Here is a 17,696-nt window from a genome sequence, read left to right on the forward strand (position 1 = left end):
AACTCTCATTATGTTTTTTTGGCGTCTCAATTTTGTCGTATATCCTTATAAATGGTTTAAATAATAAAACTTTTATGAGTCAATATTTTATGCTAGGATGTATACAAGTAGTTTCCAGGACCTTTTTTGTGTGATTAAATACTTAAAAATAAACATGGGGTCGAGTTTATAGTATATGTATATTGTTGTATCAATATTATCTCCTTGGCTTTGGCTCTACCGTCATAACTGTTTTAATCTTGTCACAACCTTGTTTGTAGAGAGGTAATCTTATTAGCTACTGTTTATACTCAGCAGATGCTATTAACCCACCTTGTTCCCAATCTAAAACGTAACAAAGTAACCATAATGTTTCTTGAAAGGTTGAAATCTAAGTTGGGATTTTATAGATATATATCATGTAACTATTAACAACCTTTAGAAAGTTTGACAAATTTAAGAAAACAGAAAAAAATGGTAACATGATTGTGTGGTTGTGTTATGAAGAGTGGATGAATTCTGATTTTAATTATTTTTTAAATTAGAAAATCACTCAGAGTAATCGCGGTCAATAATTGTTGACGGCTTCACAGAAGGTGTTATAAAAATACTTCACAAATTATCTGTTTTCTTTTTACTTAAATCCCAAGGTTATGTTCTAAATTACTTTTATAATTAGAAAAAAATAAATAATGACATCATCAAGCGAAATTAATGATTTTGAGAGTACGTATTTAAATGGGTCAAAGAGTCGATTATCAATAAGCGGCCAATCTGATACGCTGAGAGATTTACTGGGTGAACGAAAATTTAGTGTTGATAGCTTGCATTTGGATTACGCCGAGAAAGAAGCAGACGAATTCATGAAGCAGATGTGTCGCCAAGACGACGAATCAACAACCACAAATGACAATGATGTAAAAACGACACGAAATATAGATGTGTATAAAGTCAATTCAAATGCTATGGACATCAACGGAAATCGAAAACAAAACGCTCTAGCGAGTGATATCAATAAAAGTCGGGAAATTCTATTGGTTAAGAATGACATGCCAACACGCTTGAATGATTGCAGTTCAGGTTTGGCTAACAAACGTAATAACGAGAATACCTTAAGTCATATACATGAATTAGAAGAGGATATTAATCACCATAGCAACGAGCACAAAGATAACGATAGCACTGTGTTAGTGAGCAAGAAGCGTGAAATTACAAAACAATTATCAGATACGAATCAACTGAAGTATTTAAACCAAAGAAAGAAGGACTTAAATTTTTTACAAGAAAGGTATTCACAAGCAATTGAAGATTTTAAAATCTTAAGGAGTAATTTATCAGAGAACATGGAAAGGAATTTAAGTCGTACGGATCAGTTAGGTTTTCAACACAAAAAGGCTGATCATTATCGAAGCTATGATGATATTTTGAGAAACAACTTTGACATGTCTTCGCGTACACAGAGCGATGTTGCTTATTTAAGAAACAAAAACATTGAACGATATTCATCGCAAGAGAGACTTTATAAACGCAGAAGTGATATCAATATAGACGAAAAACTAACCGACGAGTATTTTAATAACCCGTCACGCTTCACCAATAATAACATTGACATGAAGGGGCATACAATGATGACGTCACGAGGCAATTCGAGTGACTATCCAATGAGTATTGACATGCAAAGAGAACATCATATTCATTTACGCGATCAAGCCGCAAGATCAAACTTTGAGAGATATTTAAGAGGATCTTTAAACCAAGGACATGTGGAGAATTCGATGCACAATAATAGTAATGGTTTGGAAGAACACGATATAGGATATGGTGGTTCGGGAAGTACGTCTCCAAGAGATTCCGAAATGTTAATGCCATCCGATCAACTCTCTTCACGCTCTGGCAGTATTAATTCACATCATTCCAGGACCAGTTCAGCTTTAGCTTCAGTGGATTCAGGTGTTCGAATGAGTTTTGTTGGTCAACACAACTCGTTAGTTGTGGTAGCGATTGATTTTGGTACAACTTTTAGTGGATATGCTTTTTCCTTTACAAGAGATTCGTCAAGCATACATATGATGAGGCGTTGGGAAGGCGGTGATCCGGGCGTAACAAATCAAAAAACGCCAACTACATTGTTACTTAAACCCGATGGTAGTTTTCATTCGTTTGGTTTCGGAGCGCGGGACTTTTATCACGATTTAGATGCCAGTGATGCAAAGAAATGGTTTTACTTCGATAAGTTTAAAATGGCGCTTCATTCTTCCGAGGTTTGTACTTTATGTCAAGCGCCTAATGTTGTCGAATTGTAGAGAGGCCTGGACTATAACTTGGCGCTTTTTTACTTTAAAGATATAAAATTTAATTAATTCTGATTTTTAGTACCGCCTTGTTATAATAATAACATTCAGCTCAAATTGTTAAGGTAAAGGACTTGTTATGATAATGTTTTTATTATAAACATAACGTTACGAAGATAAGAAATCAGGCAAACCGTGGGCAGACACATTCAGTACATATTGTTATCAACGATCAGAAAACACAATATGTATCATCTTGAAGAATAATTCTTTTCGTTTTGTAGTGTAAAAACTGCTCTGTTCTTTTTTAGCTTTTAACGTTTATTAGGCTTTAATAAAAACCACGTCTCATCATAGTTCACAATTTTTAAAATTTATGAAATTGATAAAACCAACATTGTTAATTGTCAGATTCCAAACTTTATCTACCATTTTGAAAAGTTTTTGTTTACATATTTTTTCCTTCAAGGTTTCTTCATCAACTGATTTATTTCAGAACTTGCGCAAAACCACAAATTCATTTGTTTGTCTAGCTTCATTAAAAGTATCTAATTAAAATTACTTGTTTGCTAATTAATTAATTGTTTTAATTTATGTTACTGTAACGACCCATGATTTTATTGCACCTGAAAAGGGAAGATGACATTATTTAGCTTGAACTAAGAACGTATGCTTATATCATAGGATTAAAAACGAAATTAAAAATGGCGCAAGGTTTGAATGGGTGATTTTCTAAGGAATCTATACTTAATACAATAAGAAATAAAAATGTTTGAAATTTAAATGCATTTTCGTGCCCAGTACTCTTTCTATGTAGACGAAATATATTAAACTTTGAAGCTTCGCTGGTGTAATTTATTAGAATCTTTCATACCAGATAAAAATAAGGTATAGAGAAAGATAGAACTTGGCAACTAGATTGGTCACCGCTATTTCAAATTGGTGTTATGTTGTATAAAAAACTAAGGAAGACTGTTTTCTTGTAGGACCTTCACGCAGGTATTGAAATAAAAGCAGCAAACGGAAAATCATATCCAGCTCTCAAAGTATTCTCACACGCACTACGGTTTTTTAAACAGCATGTTTTGGCTGAGCTTTCTGACCAATCAACAGCTAAGCTGAGTGAAGAAGATATCACGTGGGTGTTGACTGTTCCTGCTATATGGAGACAACCTGCAAAGCAGTTTATGCGCACGGCAGCCTATGAGGTGAGGTTCCAGTAGTACTTGCAAATCTGTCCCTGTTTTCTGTTTACTTTTTTTAAACAATGATAATACGTCATCCTTTCTCGTTGATATCTTATTAAAATATTGAACGTTGACCGACATTATTTGTCTGCTCATATCAAATGTCGCACAAAAGTATAATATAATTATGGATATAATTATATTCTCCTATAAAAAACTTATTTTACTTTTAAGTCACCTAAGGAAATTTTATTCGCTTGTTCGTTATTGTAAACTCATGACTCATTTTATTGCTTAGTCTTGACGAAATTTTCGTTTTTGTTTAAACCTCTTTCTCATAGGGTATCAACTCTGCCAGGAAATTCAGACATTTTTTATTTCTTTGATATGTCAGGAAAATGTCAGGAATTATAGGTTTAAGAGATCAATCAGAACTATTTTTGTTTTTCAAAATACTGACGAAGGTAACCTTCAGAATTGTTCTCAGAGATTTTTTTATAATCTTTCTGTCACTTGTAATTACATTTTTATTTATAGGGTAGTCTCTAAAAATTTAAAATTTTCCTCCGAAATAGCGTAAAAAAGCAGGACATATGTTGAATTCTAATCAAAAAATGTCAGAAAAATGTCAGGAATTTCAGGAAAATAAGGAATTCAAATTGAGTCAGAAATGTCTTACAACATGCCGTGACTAACTGGAAACAAGAAACAGGAATAAAAAAAAAAAAAATTTGGCACAAACTTTTCAAAAAATGATTGCTTCAGCTCTTTTCTTATCTATTATTTTTTTGTTTTTTATTCATTCTATGTTATACTGACTCAACCTCACGCGAGTTACTATAGGTTATAAAAACTATGCATTATTCTAATTGAATTACCTTATCTATAAAGTATTTCTTTGTTTCTTTATATCTATTACATGACTTATCAATCGACACATTCTGACATCGATGTGATTAAAAATCTTTTGAATAACAACTTAAAAATCAACATGTACTTCTTTCTTTCCTCATAATATAAATATATATTACCTTTCTGACCGTGTGTTTACGCCAATCTATCCAACTTTTTCTTGCTAGGAAGTTTTGGTGTTAAACCGCTACCATTTTAAAAGTGCGCCAATAAAAGACAATAATTCATGCAGTGTGAACGTATGTACGCCACTTTTTCGCGCCAGCCACATATCAGTAAGCAAAAAAAAGCCCAGGGAACGAGGTTGCGTACGTACGGTTTGCTATTCACATGTTCTGGAATGGTTCTTTAAATCGAAAATTGTTCAAAATTTTAGAGATAAAAACTTTATACTCGAATAAAACAAAAGTAGACGAAATTGGACAAACTTAGCCCACTTCTATTTTGTTGCATCTATTTAAAAAGAAAAAATAGTTGAAACAAACTATTATCCAAAACTCTTTTAACATAAGTCAAACAAATATAATTTTGTTATTAGTCGAGGTTAATGATTGTAAAGTTGTCACAGGTGATTACTTCTAGACAGGCATCAGTCTGGCACGAGTAGAATAGATGTTTAATGAGACTTTTAGGATTCTCGGAAAGCCACTAAGAAAAACTTAAAATGTAAACGAATGTTTTAGGCTGGCATTGCTTCACTCGATCATCCAGACCGGTTATTAATTGCACTGGAGCCTGAAGCAGCTTCAATATTTTGTCGCAAATTAAGAATACGTGACTGTGTTATCGAGGATGATTTGAAAGCGAAAGCAGGCGATTATTCTTTAATATCTGAAGATTTTGAAGGTAAGAATTATTTACTAGACTCCCTTGGACTTTTTTTCTGTGTGTACAAGTAATCGCTCCACCCATGGAGGTAGGTTTATTTCTACCTCCATGCTCCACCCTATTTCGTGACATACCGATTATTTATTGACATACCGATTAAAATGCAGGGAGTGATTAAAGAAGGCAAAAAATGTTCTGATATATCTAGTTTATAACGAAAATATATTCAGTATGATCATGTTCAACGTCAATACGTAAGCGTTTTCGTGGTGCGAAACAAGAACACATAATGGCGTCAGGAGCTGTTTAAATATCTTCTGTGTTGCTATGATCAATGCTTCCAGAAGCTACACTAACTGAAAAGAGAGGAGCTTATTAATAAGTAGGGCTAACTTTGAAATAAAAAATAATTTAAAAGCTAAATGATACTTATTTTGTTTGTTTACAGGAATTACACAATATGTTGTGGTCGATTGCGGTGGAGGGACCGTGGATTTAACTGTTCACGAGCTAGATGTTACACAAGGAACTTTAAAAGAACTTCATAAAGGAACAGGAGGACCGTGTGGAGCTACCGGCGTTGATCGGGAGTTTGAAAAATTACTGAAACGTATTTTCGATGCTGATTTTATCGAAAGATTTAAGGTGAAACGACCAGCAGTGTGGATAGATCTCATGATATCCTTTGAAGCAAAGAAACGCACCGCAAGACCTGACAACCAAAGCCCGCTCAATCTTTCTTTACCGTTTAGTTTTATCGAATATCATAAGAAGCATAGAAAATGCTCCGTCGAAACTGCCGTCAAAAAGTTTAAAAATCCTGACATAAAATGGTCGTCGCAAGGCATGCTTCGATTTTCCGCAAATATTATGCAGGCTTTGTTCGAACCAGTTGTGAACGATATTATTGGTCATATACAAAATCTGTTGACGAAAGCAAGTTTAAAACATGTGGAACATTTATTTTTAGTAGGCGGGTTTGCAGAGTCACCTTTGTTACAATCCAACATTAGAGAAGCTTTAGAAGGGCGTGTGAGAGTTGTTATTCCGAACGATGTTGGATTGGCTATATTAAAAGGAGCTGTACTGTTTGGGCTAGATCCTACCGTCGTACGTGTCCGGCGGTCCGCCTACACATACGGCGTAGGAGTTCTAAATAAATTTGACCCTGAAAAGCATCAACAGTCAAAACGCGTTGTGAAGGATGGTATAGTTTGGTGTAAGGATATATTCGATAGATTTGTGCGTGTCGATGAGTCGGTCGGTATTGGTGACCGTGTCACACGGAGTTACGCCCCCGCCCGATCGAAACAGAAGTCAACTGTAATTAATATTTACTGCACCGAGAAACTTGATGTTTTGTACACAACGGATAAAGGCGTAACGAGATGCGGCAAACTACGAATAGAAATGCCTGACGTAAACCCCGAAGATATTCCGATCGAAAAACGCGGGAAACCGCGAGAGCTACAAGCATCAATGATTTTTGGAGACACTGAAATAAAAGTTTCAGCAGTGGATGTGCTAAGTGGTAGAGCTGCAAGAGCGAATATAGATTTCTTAAATTATTAGGATTAAAAATGAAAAAAAAACCTATACTGTTTATGATAGTACCGGCTGCCTCCTTCATAATATTTGTGAATAAAATTTGGCCTTTTGAGAGTATGCAAAATCTTTTTTCAGTTGTTTTAGTTTAAATTTTGTCGGCGTGATTTGATAATAGTCATTCGAGAATTTTCTCTTTTTTTCATATATTATTGTAAATACATTTCTGTATAATTTAATTTATCTACTCGATTGATTTCACCCATGTAATTTATCCTGCTGGGGAATAAAACATGATATTGAATGTTTTAGTATTTTGAAAATAAATCATAAAATATACCAGTTTGTTTTCATGTGCTATTAAAAGTTTTCAAAAGATACTCCATTTACTTTGGTAAAAATAGGACAGCTGTTTGCTTGTGGCTCATAACACTAACCACAATATCACAACCCCATTTCTACAACACAGGCCAAAAAAATAATAAACTGACATATCAATATGTATTATTCATATAATTTACAGGAGCTCCAACAGAAGCATTGCACGAATACTCGTAATGGTTACAGTACGCACAAACGATGCTTGCTTGCCTTGTTGATTTTAGGAGTTGCTTCGGAATTCGGTTTTTACCATTATATAATCGGCTGCATGACTGGTTTTATTTATATCGGTGATATACGTGTCGTATCTTGGTGTATGATTGATCTAGATATAAACGGTTTGAACTCATTAGGGGACAATTTTTATAACAATTCTTGTTTTCAATCTTGTTGGTTACTAAAAGCTTTTGTTTCTTTATCTTCAGAGATAATTAAAAGAAGTTTCACACCTATCATTTCTTTTTCTTCTTAATATAAGCAGCCATTGGATCCTCATAATGCGTTCTCTTCATTCGATAAGCTTCCATTTCTTCTTCTGTAGGCTCCTCGGTGTTGATATTCATGGAATGATAAGGTCGTTTGCGTTCGTCTAACTTCATTAGTTTTTCCACGGTTGCGTTCCGCTCATCCTCTGCTTTCAGCGCCTGCAATTTAGAAAAACAGAGAGCGTTTATTTATGTCTCCAATAGATCGCTTAATTTTTACGGTGACTTTTTTCAGAAACCTTGGACAGATGTTTAGGTTGGTAAATCACGTCAAGAATGCACTACTTGCACATTCTGCAATGTTCATATTAGGAAACAAAAATAAAAAAAATGGGGTGTGCTGACGTAGGCAAAAACTAGTATAAACCAAATAACCTAATCTTTTCCAGTACATTTATAGTACTAAAAATTTCCAAAAAAATTCTAGACATTTCAGAACCGTTGGCCAACTTGGGTTACAATCTTCAGAATTCATTCTCCTTTCGATTATATTATGTTCGGAGTTGTAGGTTTACTAATTAAGAAATGAAACAAAAATTCGTACTTTTTTTAGTTTTTCTTCTTTTGAACTCTCTTCTGAAACCTTCGATTTCTTTTCTTTTGATTTTGGATCTTTTATTTTTTCTTTATGTAGCTAAAAAATCAACTTCATTGGTGCAAGATCACTAAGGTCACACTACAACCACCAAGTTGCAACGAAGAACGAAAAGGTCCAGTAAAAACAGTGTAGCACTTAGTCATGCCAGCTAACACATTATACACATGTCAAAAAAATAACACAAAACATGGTTATCTATCTCAGTGACCTTTTTTACGTCATAGCTTCAAATATTTACGGTCGAGTTCATATAACAAGCACGTGTATTTTAAGTTGAATAGCAAAAATCAATGTAAATTATTAAAAGGCTTACGAATGGCACCAATATAAGTAACAATTAAATCAAACCTCCACAAGAGACTTTTTATGCGATTGTGGTTCCTCTTCTAAATCATCTGGTTTCGAAATTGTCACTCTGTCCAAAGGTGTGTCCGTCTACAGGTAAAAAAGGGTAAAACAACTTCGTTACCAATTCTACTGTGAACGCAATTATCGTAAGACAATGCAATCAACTTAACTTTCGTTGCAATGGATTATTGAAATTCCACAGGGTTAATGTATGAACAAAGATACCACGTAGGGCATGAGATAGCGTAACTAAATACATACATTTCGTGCCACTTTACCAGCCTCTCCTGTGCAGTAAGATTGTTTGATGAATGACTGACAACATGCATATCCCCACGTAAAATTTTCCCAGTATGATCCGAACACGCTCTAAAAGAAGAAAACAAAGAAGCGAGTGAGCGACATTAAACATTTTTTCTAAATTAATCAGTGAGCTTATTTTTTCATTAAGCCACGAAACGGCGCAGTAATTTTTAGTGTATATGTTTCATCCAGATCAAGCTTATCAGGCGCAAAAATAAGCGAAAACTAACATCAGTTGATTTCTAACAAAGTGTTTCTACGACCTTTTTAATTGACACCGGTGAAGAATGTCTTACTGTATGGTTATTTATATATACATCCTCTTCGTATTTGGATTTTACAACTGCTTTTTCCTGACCTAAATATGAAAACATACATCGAGATTTATCACATTGATTGAGTGCATATTCACACGGCGAGTTATCAATTGTTATCAAGTAACATTTACAGTTAGAAAAAATTTATTGAGCATGTTAAACTTTCGTGTTTGACAAAACACGAAGTACTTGGTAATAAAATGAGAGAGAAGTGTGCTTACCTTTGATCACTCTTCCCGTTCTTGAATATTCCACATATTCTTCCTGTAGAGCAGAAAAACAAAAATAAGTAAGAATAATAACACTTAGAAATTAAAATAGATCCGTGCTTAGAAATCAAATTCGCCATTTCTAAATTTTAAAACTGTTCTTTAAAAAAAGAATACTGGAATTCAACGACTTACAGTTTGTGCCAAGAGAAGTTCTTTTGGTGGAACTTTTAAGTGTTCTTCACCTCCATACTAAGAAAAGGATTTTGTTTAAGCAGAAAAAATCACACGTTACACATATATTTACAAAAACAATAATGCTTTACCTTTTATGGGCAATTCAATTTCGCAGATGACAAAGCGAATTAAACAAAGATTGCAAAAATTAAATTAATGTTCCATTTTTTTTCGTGTCACGGTAAACATCGAAAAACCTACTCCTTGCACTATTCAGCAAAATTGGCTAAATTTGAATTCTTGTGAAAATTATTACCCATAGCAATTAGCTAGATGCACTCGGCGAAAAATAATAACCGTACGGGCTGTACGATAAGCAGACATTTTCAGAGGAGTGTGTCTTCTGATTTATAACAACCTTTACCTTTTCTAATATTCCACCTTTTTGTTCTTTCTTATATCCATCTTTTTTCACTTTATATGTTTTGTGAAGAAGTTCAAGTTTTGTTGGATCAGCTAGTATGTGTACATCAGCGCCTCGTTCATACGCCTCCCATGCAAATACTATTAAAAATAAATGGGTATGGTTAAAGAACTGACTCATTTATTCTGGCGAGTAACAATTTAAAAGCAACAAGCTCGACACATGTGCAAGTAGAAATAGTATAAGAACGCATGAAAATGTTCTAGAAAAAAATAGTTTTTTACAGACATTAATCAATTAAAAGTCACAAAATTCCTTGAAACTTTTCCCATAATAATTAATGTTCTTTTTAAATTTGATAAGCTATTACTCAACAAAGTAAACACTATTGAGGATTTTTTTGTCCCGATGTGAAACTTAATGCAAAAAAGGTGATTTAAATTTAGAAATAAATAAATATAACATCCAAGAATCTTACGCTGTGCATTTGCAACACTTTTAACATCACCAGAACCTCGTACAAAGTTATCACCATAAAAGTTTACCCTATGAAAAAACATTGGAATAAATATCTGGATTAAAAAGAAATTCAAAGTAACAATAACAAAAACATACATTTTTCCTTTGTCTCCATCTTTAGAAAATGGGTTCGCCCTCATGGACCTCGTCTTGGGATCATAATACGCAGAGTTTGGATCCAAGTTGTACAAATACTAAACAAAAAGATATCGAATGTGAAAAATAATGACATCATACGTAACATTGCAGAGGACCTGGTATTCAACTATAATTAACCCATTGATACATAAAAACTACCTCCCAGCCAGAAATTAAATTTAAACTTTTGTTCACAATTCTTACCAGTATTGCAAAAAAAACATGGAAGTCCAAACTAGACAGCCATCTATACATGAGTCCTTTTTCAATCTACTACTTTAAGTACAAAACTGCTCACAGACAGAAACCTTTGTTGGCACTTTGCAAACATGAAGTTAACATAAACCATATTAAAAGATTTTGCAAACAAACTTTTGAGAACTAATGCTCTACAAAAAGCGTTTACTTTCACAAATTATCGAAAGTCAACATTTTAAAAATTGAAACTCAAAATATATTTGAAGAAAACTATTTTCGCATACATAACTTCCTCGAATCCATACTCTTAAAAGATTTTATAGTATAAACTTCCAAAAAATTTATGAAAGTTTCTGCACTTAAAGTATGCAAAAAAACTATTTACATTTTGCCTATTGACAATGCCTATATTATTGATTTCAATCGTCCTGTACTGAAAGTGATCGCAAGAGAGCAGTATTGACAATGCCTATATTATTGATTTCAATCGTCCTGTACTGAAAGTGATCGCAAAAGAGCAGTAATTACTCATCTAAATAAATGTCTTACTTTTGCTGTATCCTCACGAATTCGAAGATTTCGAACAGTTTGACGTCTAAAAATAAAACAAACACAGTCTTATTATTTCTGATATACAAAGCACAAAAATTCGCATTTAATGGCTCAATCACTTACACATTTGAATCAAACTTTTGACCAGGCATGTCTACTTCATCAGCATATTTTTCTTCTTCTTCGTCATCTTCATTAATTATCTATGAACAGCAATGATAGCACTGATACAGTATTGTAAACATTCCTAATGTTTATATATAAGTTTATAAAGTTGAATACTGACAATATACAAAATAGATTAGAGGCCATGTCAAGCATATTTCACATTAAAATAAATAATGGACTACATATATTTAAAAAAATATTAGTGTTTAAAAAGAAGATTGAAGTTAACTAACGTGTACAAAATATGTCTTACTGCTTTTACGTCCGCTTTGCCTGTTTCTAACTCTTCTTCCAACTTGGCTGCTTTTAGTTGTCGTTTTGCCTGGTCGAAACAAGTTAAAACAAGTCAAAAGGAAAATTCACAGCTATATAAAGATGCTATTTTACACAATATGGAAACAAAAACACAAAATACCTCATCAACTTTGCTGTATTCTTCTAACACTTTATCGTGTACACTAACATCATATCCTGCCCATCTAAACAGAAGTGACAAAATCAGATCAACTGTTATTATTTCGACTGTCCTTTTCATAAAAAAATTGCATTAAAAAAATTATATATATATACCGGTCTCTTTTTCCATCATAATCAAATTTCAAGTCTCCCTACAAAATGTAATTTAACTTGTGTAAAATAAAAGCAACAGTAACACCATGCATCATCAAACATTATCAAACATTTTTTTACCGGCAGATGTTCATCTGGTTGTATATCATCACCAGTGTATTTTGCACCAACTTTTCGAGGACGCTATACATTCAGAAACAAAATCTCAAAAATATGGAATGAAATGTGTACAATATGCACATTTTTGATTGCAAAAAGATTATGTGACAAGATACCTCCAAGCAATCTTTCTTCTTGTGTGTCATTGCACCACAATTTCCACATGCTCCTTTTCGATATTTCGTGGCAACTTTTGTCTACACAAAAATGTCCAGAATACATGTAAATGTATGTGCCAGACACAAAATACAGATTGATGAAAAAATGTAAATACATTACATCTTTAATTCCCTTTTGGTACCATTCATCAAGACCAGCAAACTCTTTTTTCTTTTCTGGCTGACAACGCTGATGTTTAAGTGTTGGTCTAAAAATATATATTTTTCCATAACTTAAAAACCTCCAAATATTAAAATGCACTGCAGTCAATAAAAATCCTTTTAAAACAAGTCAAGATAAAGTTATCTTAAAGTTATCTTACCTATTTTCACCAACATACCACGGTACTGTAGTGATGTATTGTGGGATATGTGGATTGATGTCTCTTAAAAAAAATAACAACAATGCAAATAAACCATTATAAATAATACCAGCATAGATGTTAAATTTTATAGGGAACAACTAACAAACAATGCAACAATAGCGTGGTAAAACATAACAGGGAATTCCAGGAGACGCGTGCGATCGCACGCGCACGTCCCCACACACATGCAACAGCTATTCAGGCGTGCGATTTATCGCACGCGCTAATTACGCTCTTTACTCGCGTAAAATAAAAGAAATTAACGAAGGAATTATAAAAGTTGATTTTCTACAGCGTATTTAATATCGCCGCTTAAGGCTATGCTTTAAGCATTTAACTATTAAAAACTGTATTCCAAAACTCAATCGTTTTAAGTCGACAGCTTCAACTGTATCATTAAAAACAGTTTATAACCACTTGTGGTTAAATTAAATTTTTTTAAAAATGTTAATTAAACGCCGTGTTTTTTTCCCCGTGTTTAAATTAAATGTGTTTTTTTCTGCCTGTGTGAAATTAAATGTTGAACATTTTATTTTAAAATTCTTAACTGTATAAAAGAACATAACATAACAATCTAAAGAACAACTTTAAAGTATTCCAAACAAGCCGTCTCCCAAAATCTAACAAACAAAACTTGAAACCTCAATAAATAAAAAATGACTCCCATTTTTACCATTTTTATAGATAATAAATAACCTACCGAGAAAATATAACCCTGGAAACAAGGTTGGGGATAAATAGCACTGCAAACAAAATGGCAGACCATTGCAGTAAGTGCAACGTGTGGCACGTGTCAGCGTCTTTTCGTCCACTGTTTAAATTTAATTCTTTGTTATTTACCTATTATAAATTACTTCCTACAACGAACCAAGGCGTTTTGTTAATATATTTAGCACTTTTACACCACTTAAAGAACACTCACGGGACTGATAAGAGTGAAATAAACCAGGAAAAAAATCGTAAAAAACGCACGCGCAAATTTTCTAAAATAGATTTACGCGTGCGATGAGTAGCACGCGTGTTTTTTTTCTTCGTGGAATTCCCTGCATAAGAAACTAAAAAACTGTGTGTTAAGCAGGTAAAACAAGAATGAATCATGTTAAAAGACAGACAAAAACACAGACTCACAGAGACAACATATTACCTGGGCAAGTAGGTAATGGGGGTTAAATTAAAGGCCTGAAGACTTTGTAAGAATATGTGTTAACACACACGCACATACACCAAATAATTTTATGCAAAATCCCTAAACACTAATTTGTTATAGACTAATGGCTAATAAAATTTGTTTAGTACCCAAAACCTATTGTCTTTCTCTGACAATCTTTCAAATGTGAACTCGATTTCTGACCACCTCCTGCCTCAAGGTTAGTGAACTTGAGCACTACCAGATGGGAAATTAACCCAGTTTGACATCATCTTCAAGATGGAAAAAAAGGCACCTAAGATAGGTTTCCATACGACTGCATTTTCCACTAGAGCGTAGAAAGCTCGAGAGCATTTTTCTCTTAAATTTAAACTTAATGAAAATCAAATTTCCTGCTTGAGAAAAAGATGTTTAGAATAAAATGGCTGCTGTAAACAGCTGCTCTACTTAACACCAAACACTTTTCTGAAAGGTGTTGTTATTTTATGACGAAAGAAGTACAGAAGAAATTGTTGTTGTTTTTTTAATATTTTTCTTAAATAAAATGGATTTGCAATTGTTTACATTTTTTTGAATTTCATTGGTTAAAAAGCTCGAGAGAGAAAACACGACCTGAAAAAGTTAAATGAGTTCAACTTTTCAAAAAAAAGGTCGGGAGAATCTTTTTACGTAGAGTCAGTGGTCGAGTTTAGTTTTGTAAATAATTATAAAACTAGTCAATAAACACGTGGAAAATTCACTTAGGTAGGGGAACAATGGAAAACTATAGGTTGTTTAGGAGTTTGGATGACATCAGCAAAAAATAGTTTTAAGGAATTTGTTTACCCATTTGAGCATAGACCCCACACAAATTCTGGTATCTTTTAAGTTGTGCTGCAGCTAGGGCTTTTCTATTACACACTTTTTTTATAAAAATATGAAAACTTTAACCAGCCTGGACATTATTCTTATTTCTCTATTGTTCTAATGAATAAAACTATTGTTTTTAACCTTAATAAATTAATAAATTAATTATATAATTTGCAGGATTTTATTTTTTCTACACATTATCTTCTGCTTAAATGAACCTGTGGGTGTTTGCGTAAAGTTTAACCCTAATCACAGGGACTGTAGCATTCTTTTGATATCAAGGATAAAATGAGTACGTCTTGTTGTTATTGCTTCTTCTTTCTTCTTTGTTTTTTCTGCCATGATGTGTTTCACTTACCTTGCGTACTATCGTATGGTTGAAATAGTCTTGCTAATCGGACAGGAATTTTATGGTTTTCTGTCCCATCTTCCGTCAAAAACTCTCCATCGCTTTGCAGTTTTCATTGTTGTTCATGCAAAATATGTAATTCAGTGCTAAGAATTTGTTGAGCCTTATTATGATTTTTTTTAGTTGATATAAATTATTTTTTTTTATAAACTATTGTAAAATTGACTTTAAATAAGAAAATAAACAATTAAACAAAATTTTTTAAGAAACGATGGGCAATGTGCAGTGTGGTTCCTATAGAATGGTTGCCACATGTGTAATGCAAGCAACTTTTCATAGCTATAAAGGTGTGACAACCAACTTTTCATAGCTATAAAGGTGTGACTGTACATGGTGTGTTAAGTATAGCGAAACTCTTACACAGCTATAACCTTGCTTCCATGTTATTTGATTGGTAGTCTTGTTTCAATGTAGGTAATTGAAAAGAGAAGGTAACCAGATTTGCAGTAAGAACCTTGTGGATGGCAGAAACCTATTTTTCAAGTTATTTACTTTGGAGATTATTGTTAATAGAAACCATTTAGTATGAATCTATTGAGACAGCTTCCATCTGCAAAACAGGTCAGCAACAAAGGAGACAAATAATCTGGTCTGTACCCCATGTTTTCAATTAACTGTATAAATTATTGGGGTACAACAACCGGTTGGTTATATATAAAAAATTGCTTTGTATATACAAAATCTTGGCCTGCAGAAGTCAGCAAAATTATCATCCAAAGTTGCACCACAAGCACTTCTTTGAAGGAATTTATTTACATTCAGGACACAAGACGGCAACCAGCATAAAGCTTCCTCCCTGGCTAATAACGAGGGTGGCGATAAGCCACATACACCGTAAAAATTGTGGGAGTTTTAGGGCGAGTTTGGCATTTTTGAAAAAAATCATTCATTTGCCAGAAAAACCCTGCATAGACCCGAACAATGCCAGAAAAGAAAAGAAAAACAGACACTAATGATTCAAAAAACTATAAAAATCAAAATAAACTTATTATGTGGTAGCGAAGTTCTTGAAAGAACTGTTTTTGATAGTTTATAATAAGATTTACTTGATAATCAGTGATAACTAGCTAAAGGTTTTCTAAAATTTTTACACGGAATCCTAAACGTGTTATGAGAGCATGACATATTTTTAATGCATGGTGGCCTACACCACAGGTAGAATAAGGTAGCTATTTTCCTGGCTCCTACAATATTATAAAGCCCGTTACCCTGTAGGCCTACCCTGTAACACCATTTTGCCTGTGGTGCTGTGCAAACGCACGTTGTCGCCCAAGTCCAGCTATATCCAATCTGCTAGATTATGTCAGCGTGGCCTAGTATTTATGACTTACTTTCCTTCTTCGTCGACTTCTGGTGGTGCAGTACCTGCCTTTCTAGCTTCCTCTAGCTCCTTCTGTTTTTTCCAATCCACTCGTTTGTTTTGACTGACTTCTTGTTTTGAATCTTTTTTCGGCACTGCTACGGACGCCATTTTGAATTAAAGCTTTATTTGGACAGTCATTCATAAAACATGCCACAGTAAGCAGTAACAAAAAGTGGAAACAGTCGCAGGGCGCGCTTTTCCACCTATTTGTCATAACTATATCTTATATATGCATATCCGACCTATGTAAGAAATATCTAAAAACGGAGTATCGTCTCCTGAATAATCTAACACGTCTGACGTCTTCTAAATAGCAAAACACCTGATAGAGAAATAAATAAAGTATTCCAAGCAGTGAAACATGTCCAGCATGTCCATAACAATGAAACTATCCAAATAAAAAAGTTTACCCAAAATCATCTAATCAACTTGACCTAACAGTAAAACTATTCAAACAGTGCAGAAACACATCTAAATGGTCCTAAAAGGTGAAAGCACCCGAAAAGGAAAATTTATCCAAAAGCATCTAAACTGACTAAATCAAAGACATACGTCTATTTTGTCCTAAATCGTCAAAGCACTCCGATAAGATATTCATCTGAATTCATCTAAACCACGAGAACACGTCTAAATAGTCCTAAACGGTTCCAAACACAAAAATTTATTCAAAAGCAGCTAAATCGTGTCTATCTAAATCAAGGACACCCGTCTAACTTTTCTTAAAAAGTGAAAGCAACAAAGCATGGAAATGCATTTAAACTCATCTAAACCTTCTCTAAACCGCAGAAGCATGTCTAACTTACAGTCACAGTCTTTGACATACTTTTATCTGACATTGTTTTTTTTTGTTTTTTTTTACAAAATTACTATTCCGACATTTTTCTAAAAATTGCAAGTTAACATAAATACTCTTATTTAGCAAGTACGACGTTGAAGACATTAAAACTGGCACAGACATTCTACGGTGTAAAAATGCTAACAAAGCAACAAGTGAAACATTGTATCCCAGTCACTTGATTTTTGTAGCTTATTTTTTTAGCTATATTCGCTTGTCGTGACAAGCATAAATGACGCATCATTTATGCTTGTCACGACAAGCGAATATTATCGAAATCTT

General features: G+C 33.5%; 2 protein-coding genes across 2 annotated transcripts; one reads left to right on the forward strand and one right to left on the reverse strand.

The window, feature by feature from the left end:
* Positions 1-585: 585 nt before the first annotated feature.
* On the forward strand, positions 586-7,089 carry LOC130644649 (heat shock 70 kDa protein 12A-like). The gene is made up of 4 exons (XM_057450334.1): positions 586-2,240; positions 3,257-3,478; positions 5,053-5,215; positions 5,646-7,089. Exons 1-4 carry the CDS (start codon positions 672-674, stop codon positions 6,767-6,769), a joined length of 3,078 nt encoding a protein of 1,025 aa, XP_057306317.1. The 5' UTR covers positions 586-671; the 3' UTR covers positions 6,770-7,089.
* Positions 7,090-7,229: 140 nt separating this feature from the next.
* LOC130644653 (pre-mRNA-splicing factor SLU7-like) lies at positions 7,230-16,944 on the reverse strand. Its single transcript, XM_057450339.1, has 21 exons — positions 16,548-16,944; positions 12,770-12,832; positions 12,568-12,655; positions 12,405-12,485; positions 12,250-12,312; positions 12,130-12,167; positions 11,975-12,038; positions 11,813-11,881; positions 11,515-11,594; positions 11,389-11,434; positions 10,600-10,697; positions 10,463-10,530; positions 9,985-10,124; positions 9,579-9,635; positions 9,396-9,438; positions 9,154-9,215; positions 8,816-8,923; positions 8,555-8,641; positions 8,153-8,242; positions 7,573-7,767; positions 7,230-7,448 (listed from the first exon to the last, which is right to left on the reverse strand). Exons 1-20 carry the CDS (start codon positions 16,685-16,687, stop codon positions 7,576-7,578), a joined length of 1,677 nt encoding a protein of 558 aa, XP_057306322.1. The 5' UTR covers positions 16,688-16,944; the 3' UTR covers positions 7,230-7,448; positions 7,573-7,575.
* Positions 16,945-17,696: the final 752 nt, after the last annotated feature.

The sequence above is a fragment of the Hydractinia symbiolongicarpus genome, chromosome 5, assembly GCF_029227915.1.
Source record: "Hydractinia symbiolongicarpus strain clone_291-10 chromosome 5, HSymV2.1, whole genome shotgun sequence".
Classification (NCBI taxonomy): Eukaryota; Metazoa; Cnidaria; class Hydrozoa; order Anthoathecata; family Hydractiniidae; genus Hydractinia; species Hydractinia symbiolongicarpus.

Bases quoted from the DNA above. Each gene is read 5' to 3' on its own strand.
- LOC130644649 (XM_057450334.1), top strand. From the start codon at position 672: ATGACATCATCAAGCGAAATTAATGATTTTGAGAGTACGTATTTAAAT. The intron at 2,241-3,256 runs GTTTGTACTTTA...GTTTTCTTGTAG, and splicing joins TGGCGCTTCATTCTTCCGAG to GACCTTCACGCAGGTATTGA. The intron at 5,216-5,645 runs GTAAGAATTATT...GTTTGTTTACAG, and splicing joins AATATCTGAAGATTTTGAAG to GAATTACACAATATGTTGTG.
- LOC130644653 (XM_057450339.1), bottom strand. From the start codon at position 16,687: ATGGCGTCCGTAGCAGTGCCGAAAAAAGATTCAAAACAAGAAGTCAGT. The intron at 12,486-12,567 runs GTAATGTATTTA...ATTTTTGTGTAG, and splicing joins ACCAAAAGGGAATTAAAGAT to ACAAAAGTTGCCACGAAATA. The intron at 9,439-9,578 runs GTAAGTCGTTGA...TCTGCTCTACAG, and splicing joins AACTTCTCTTGGCACAAACT to GAAGAATATGTGGAATATTC.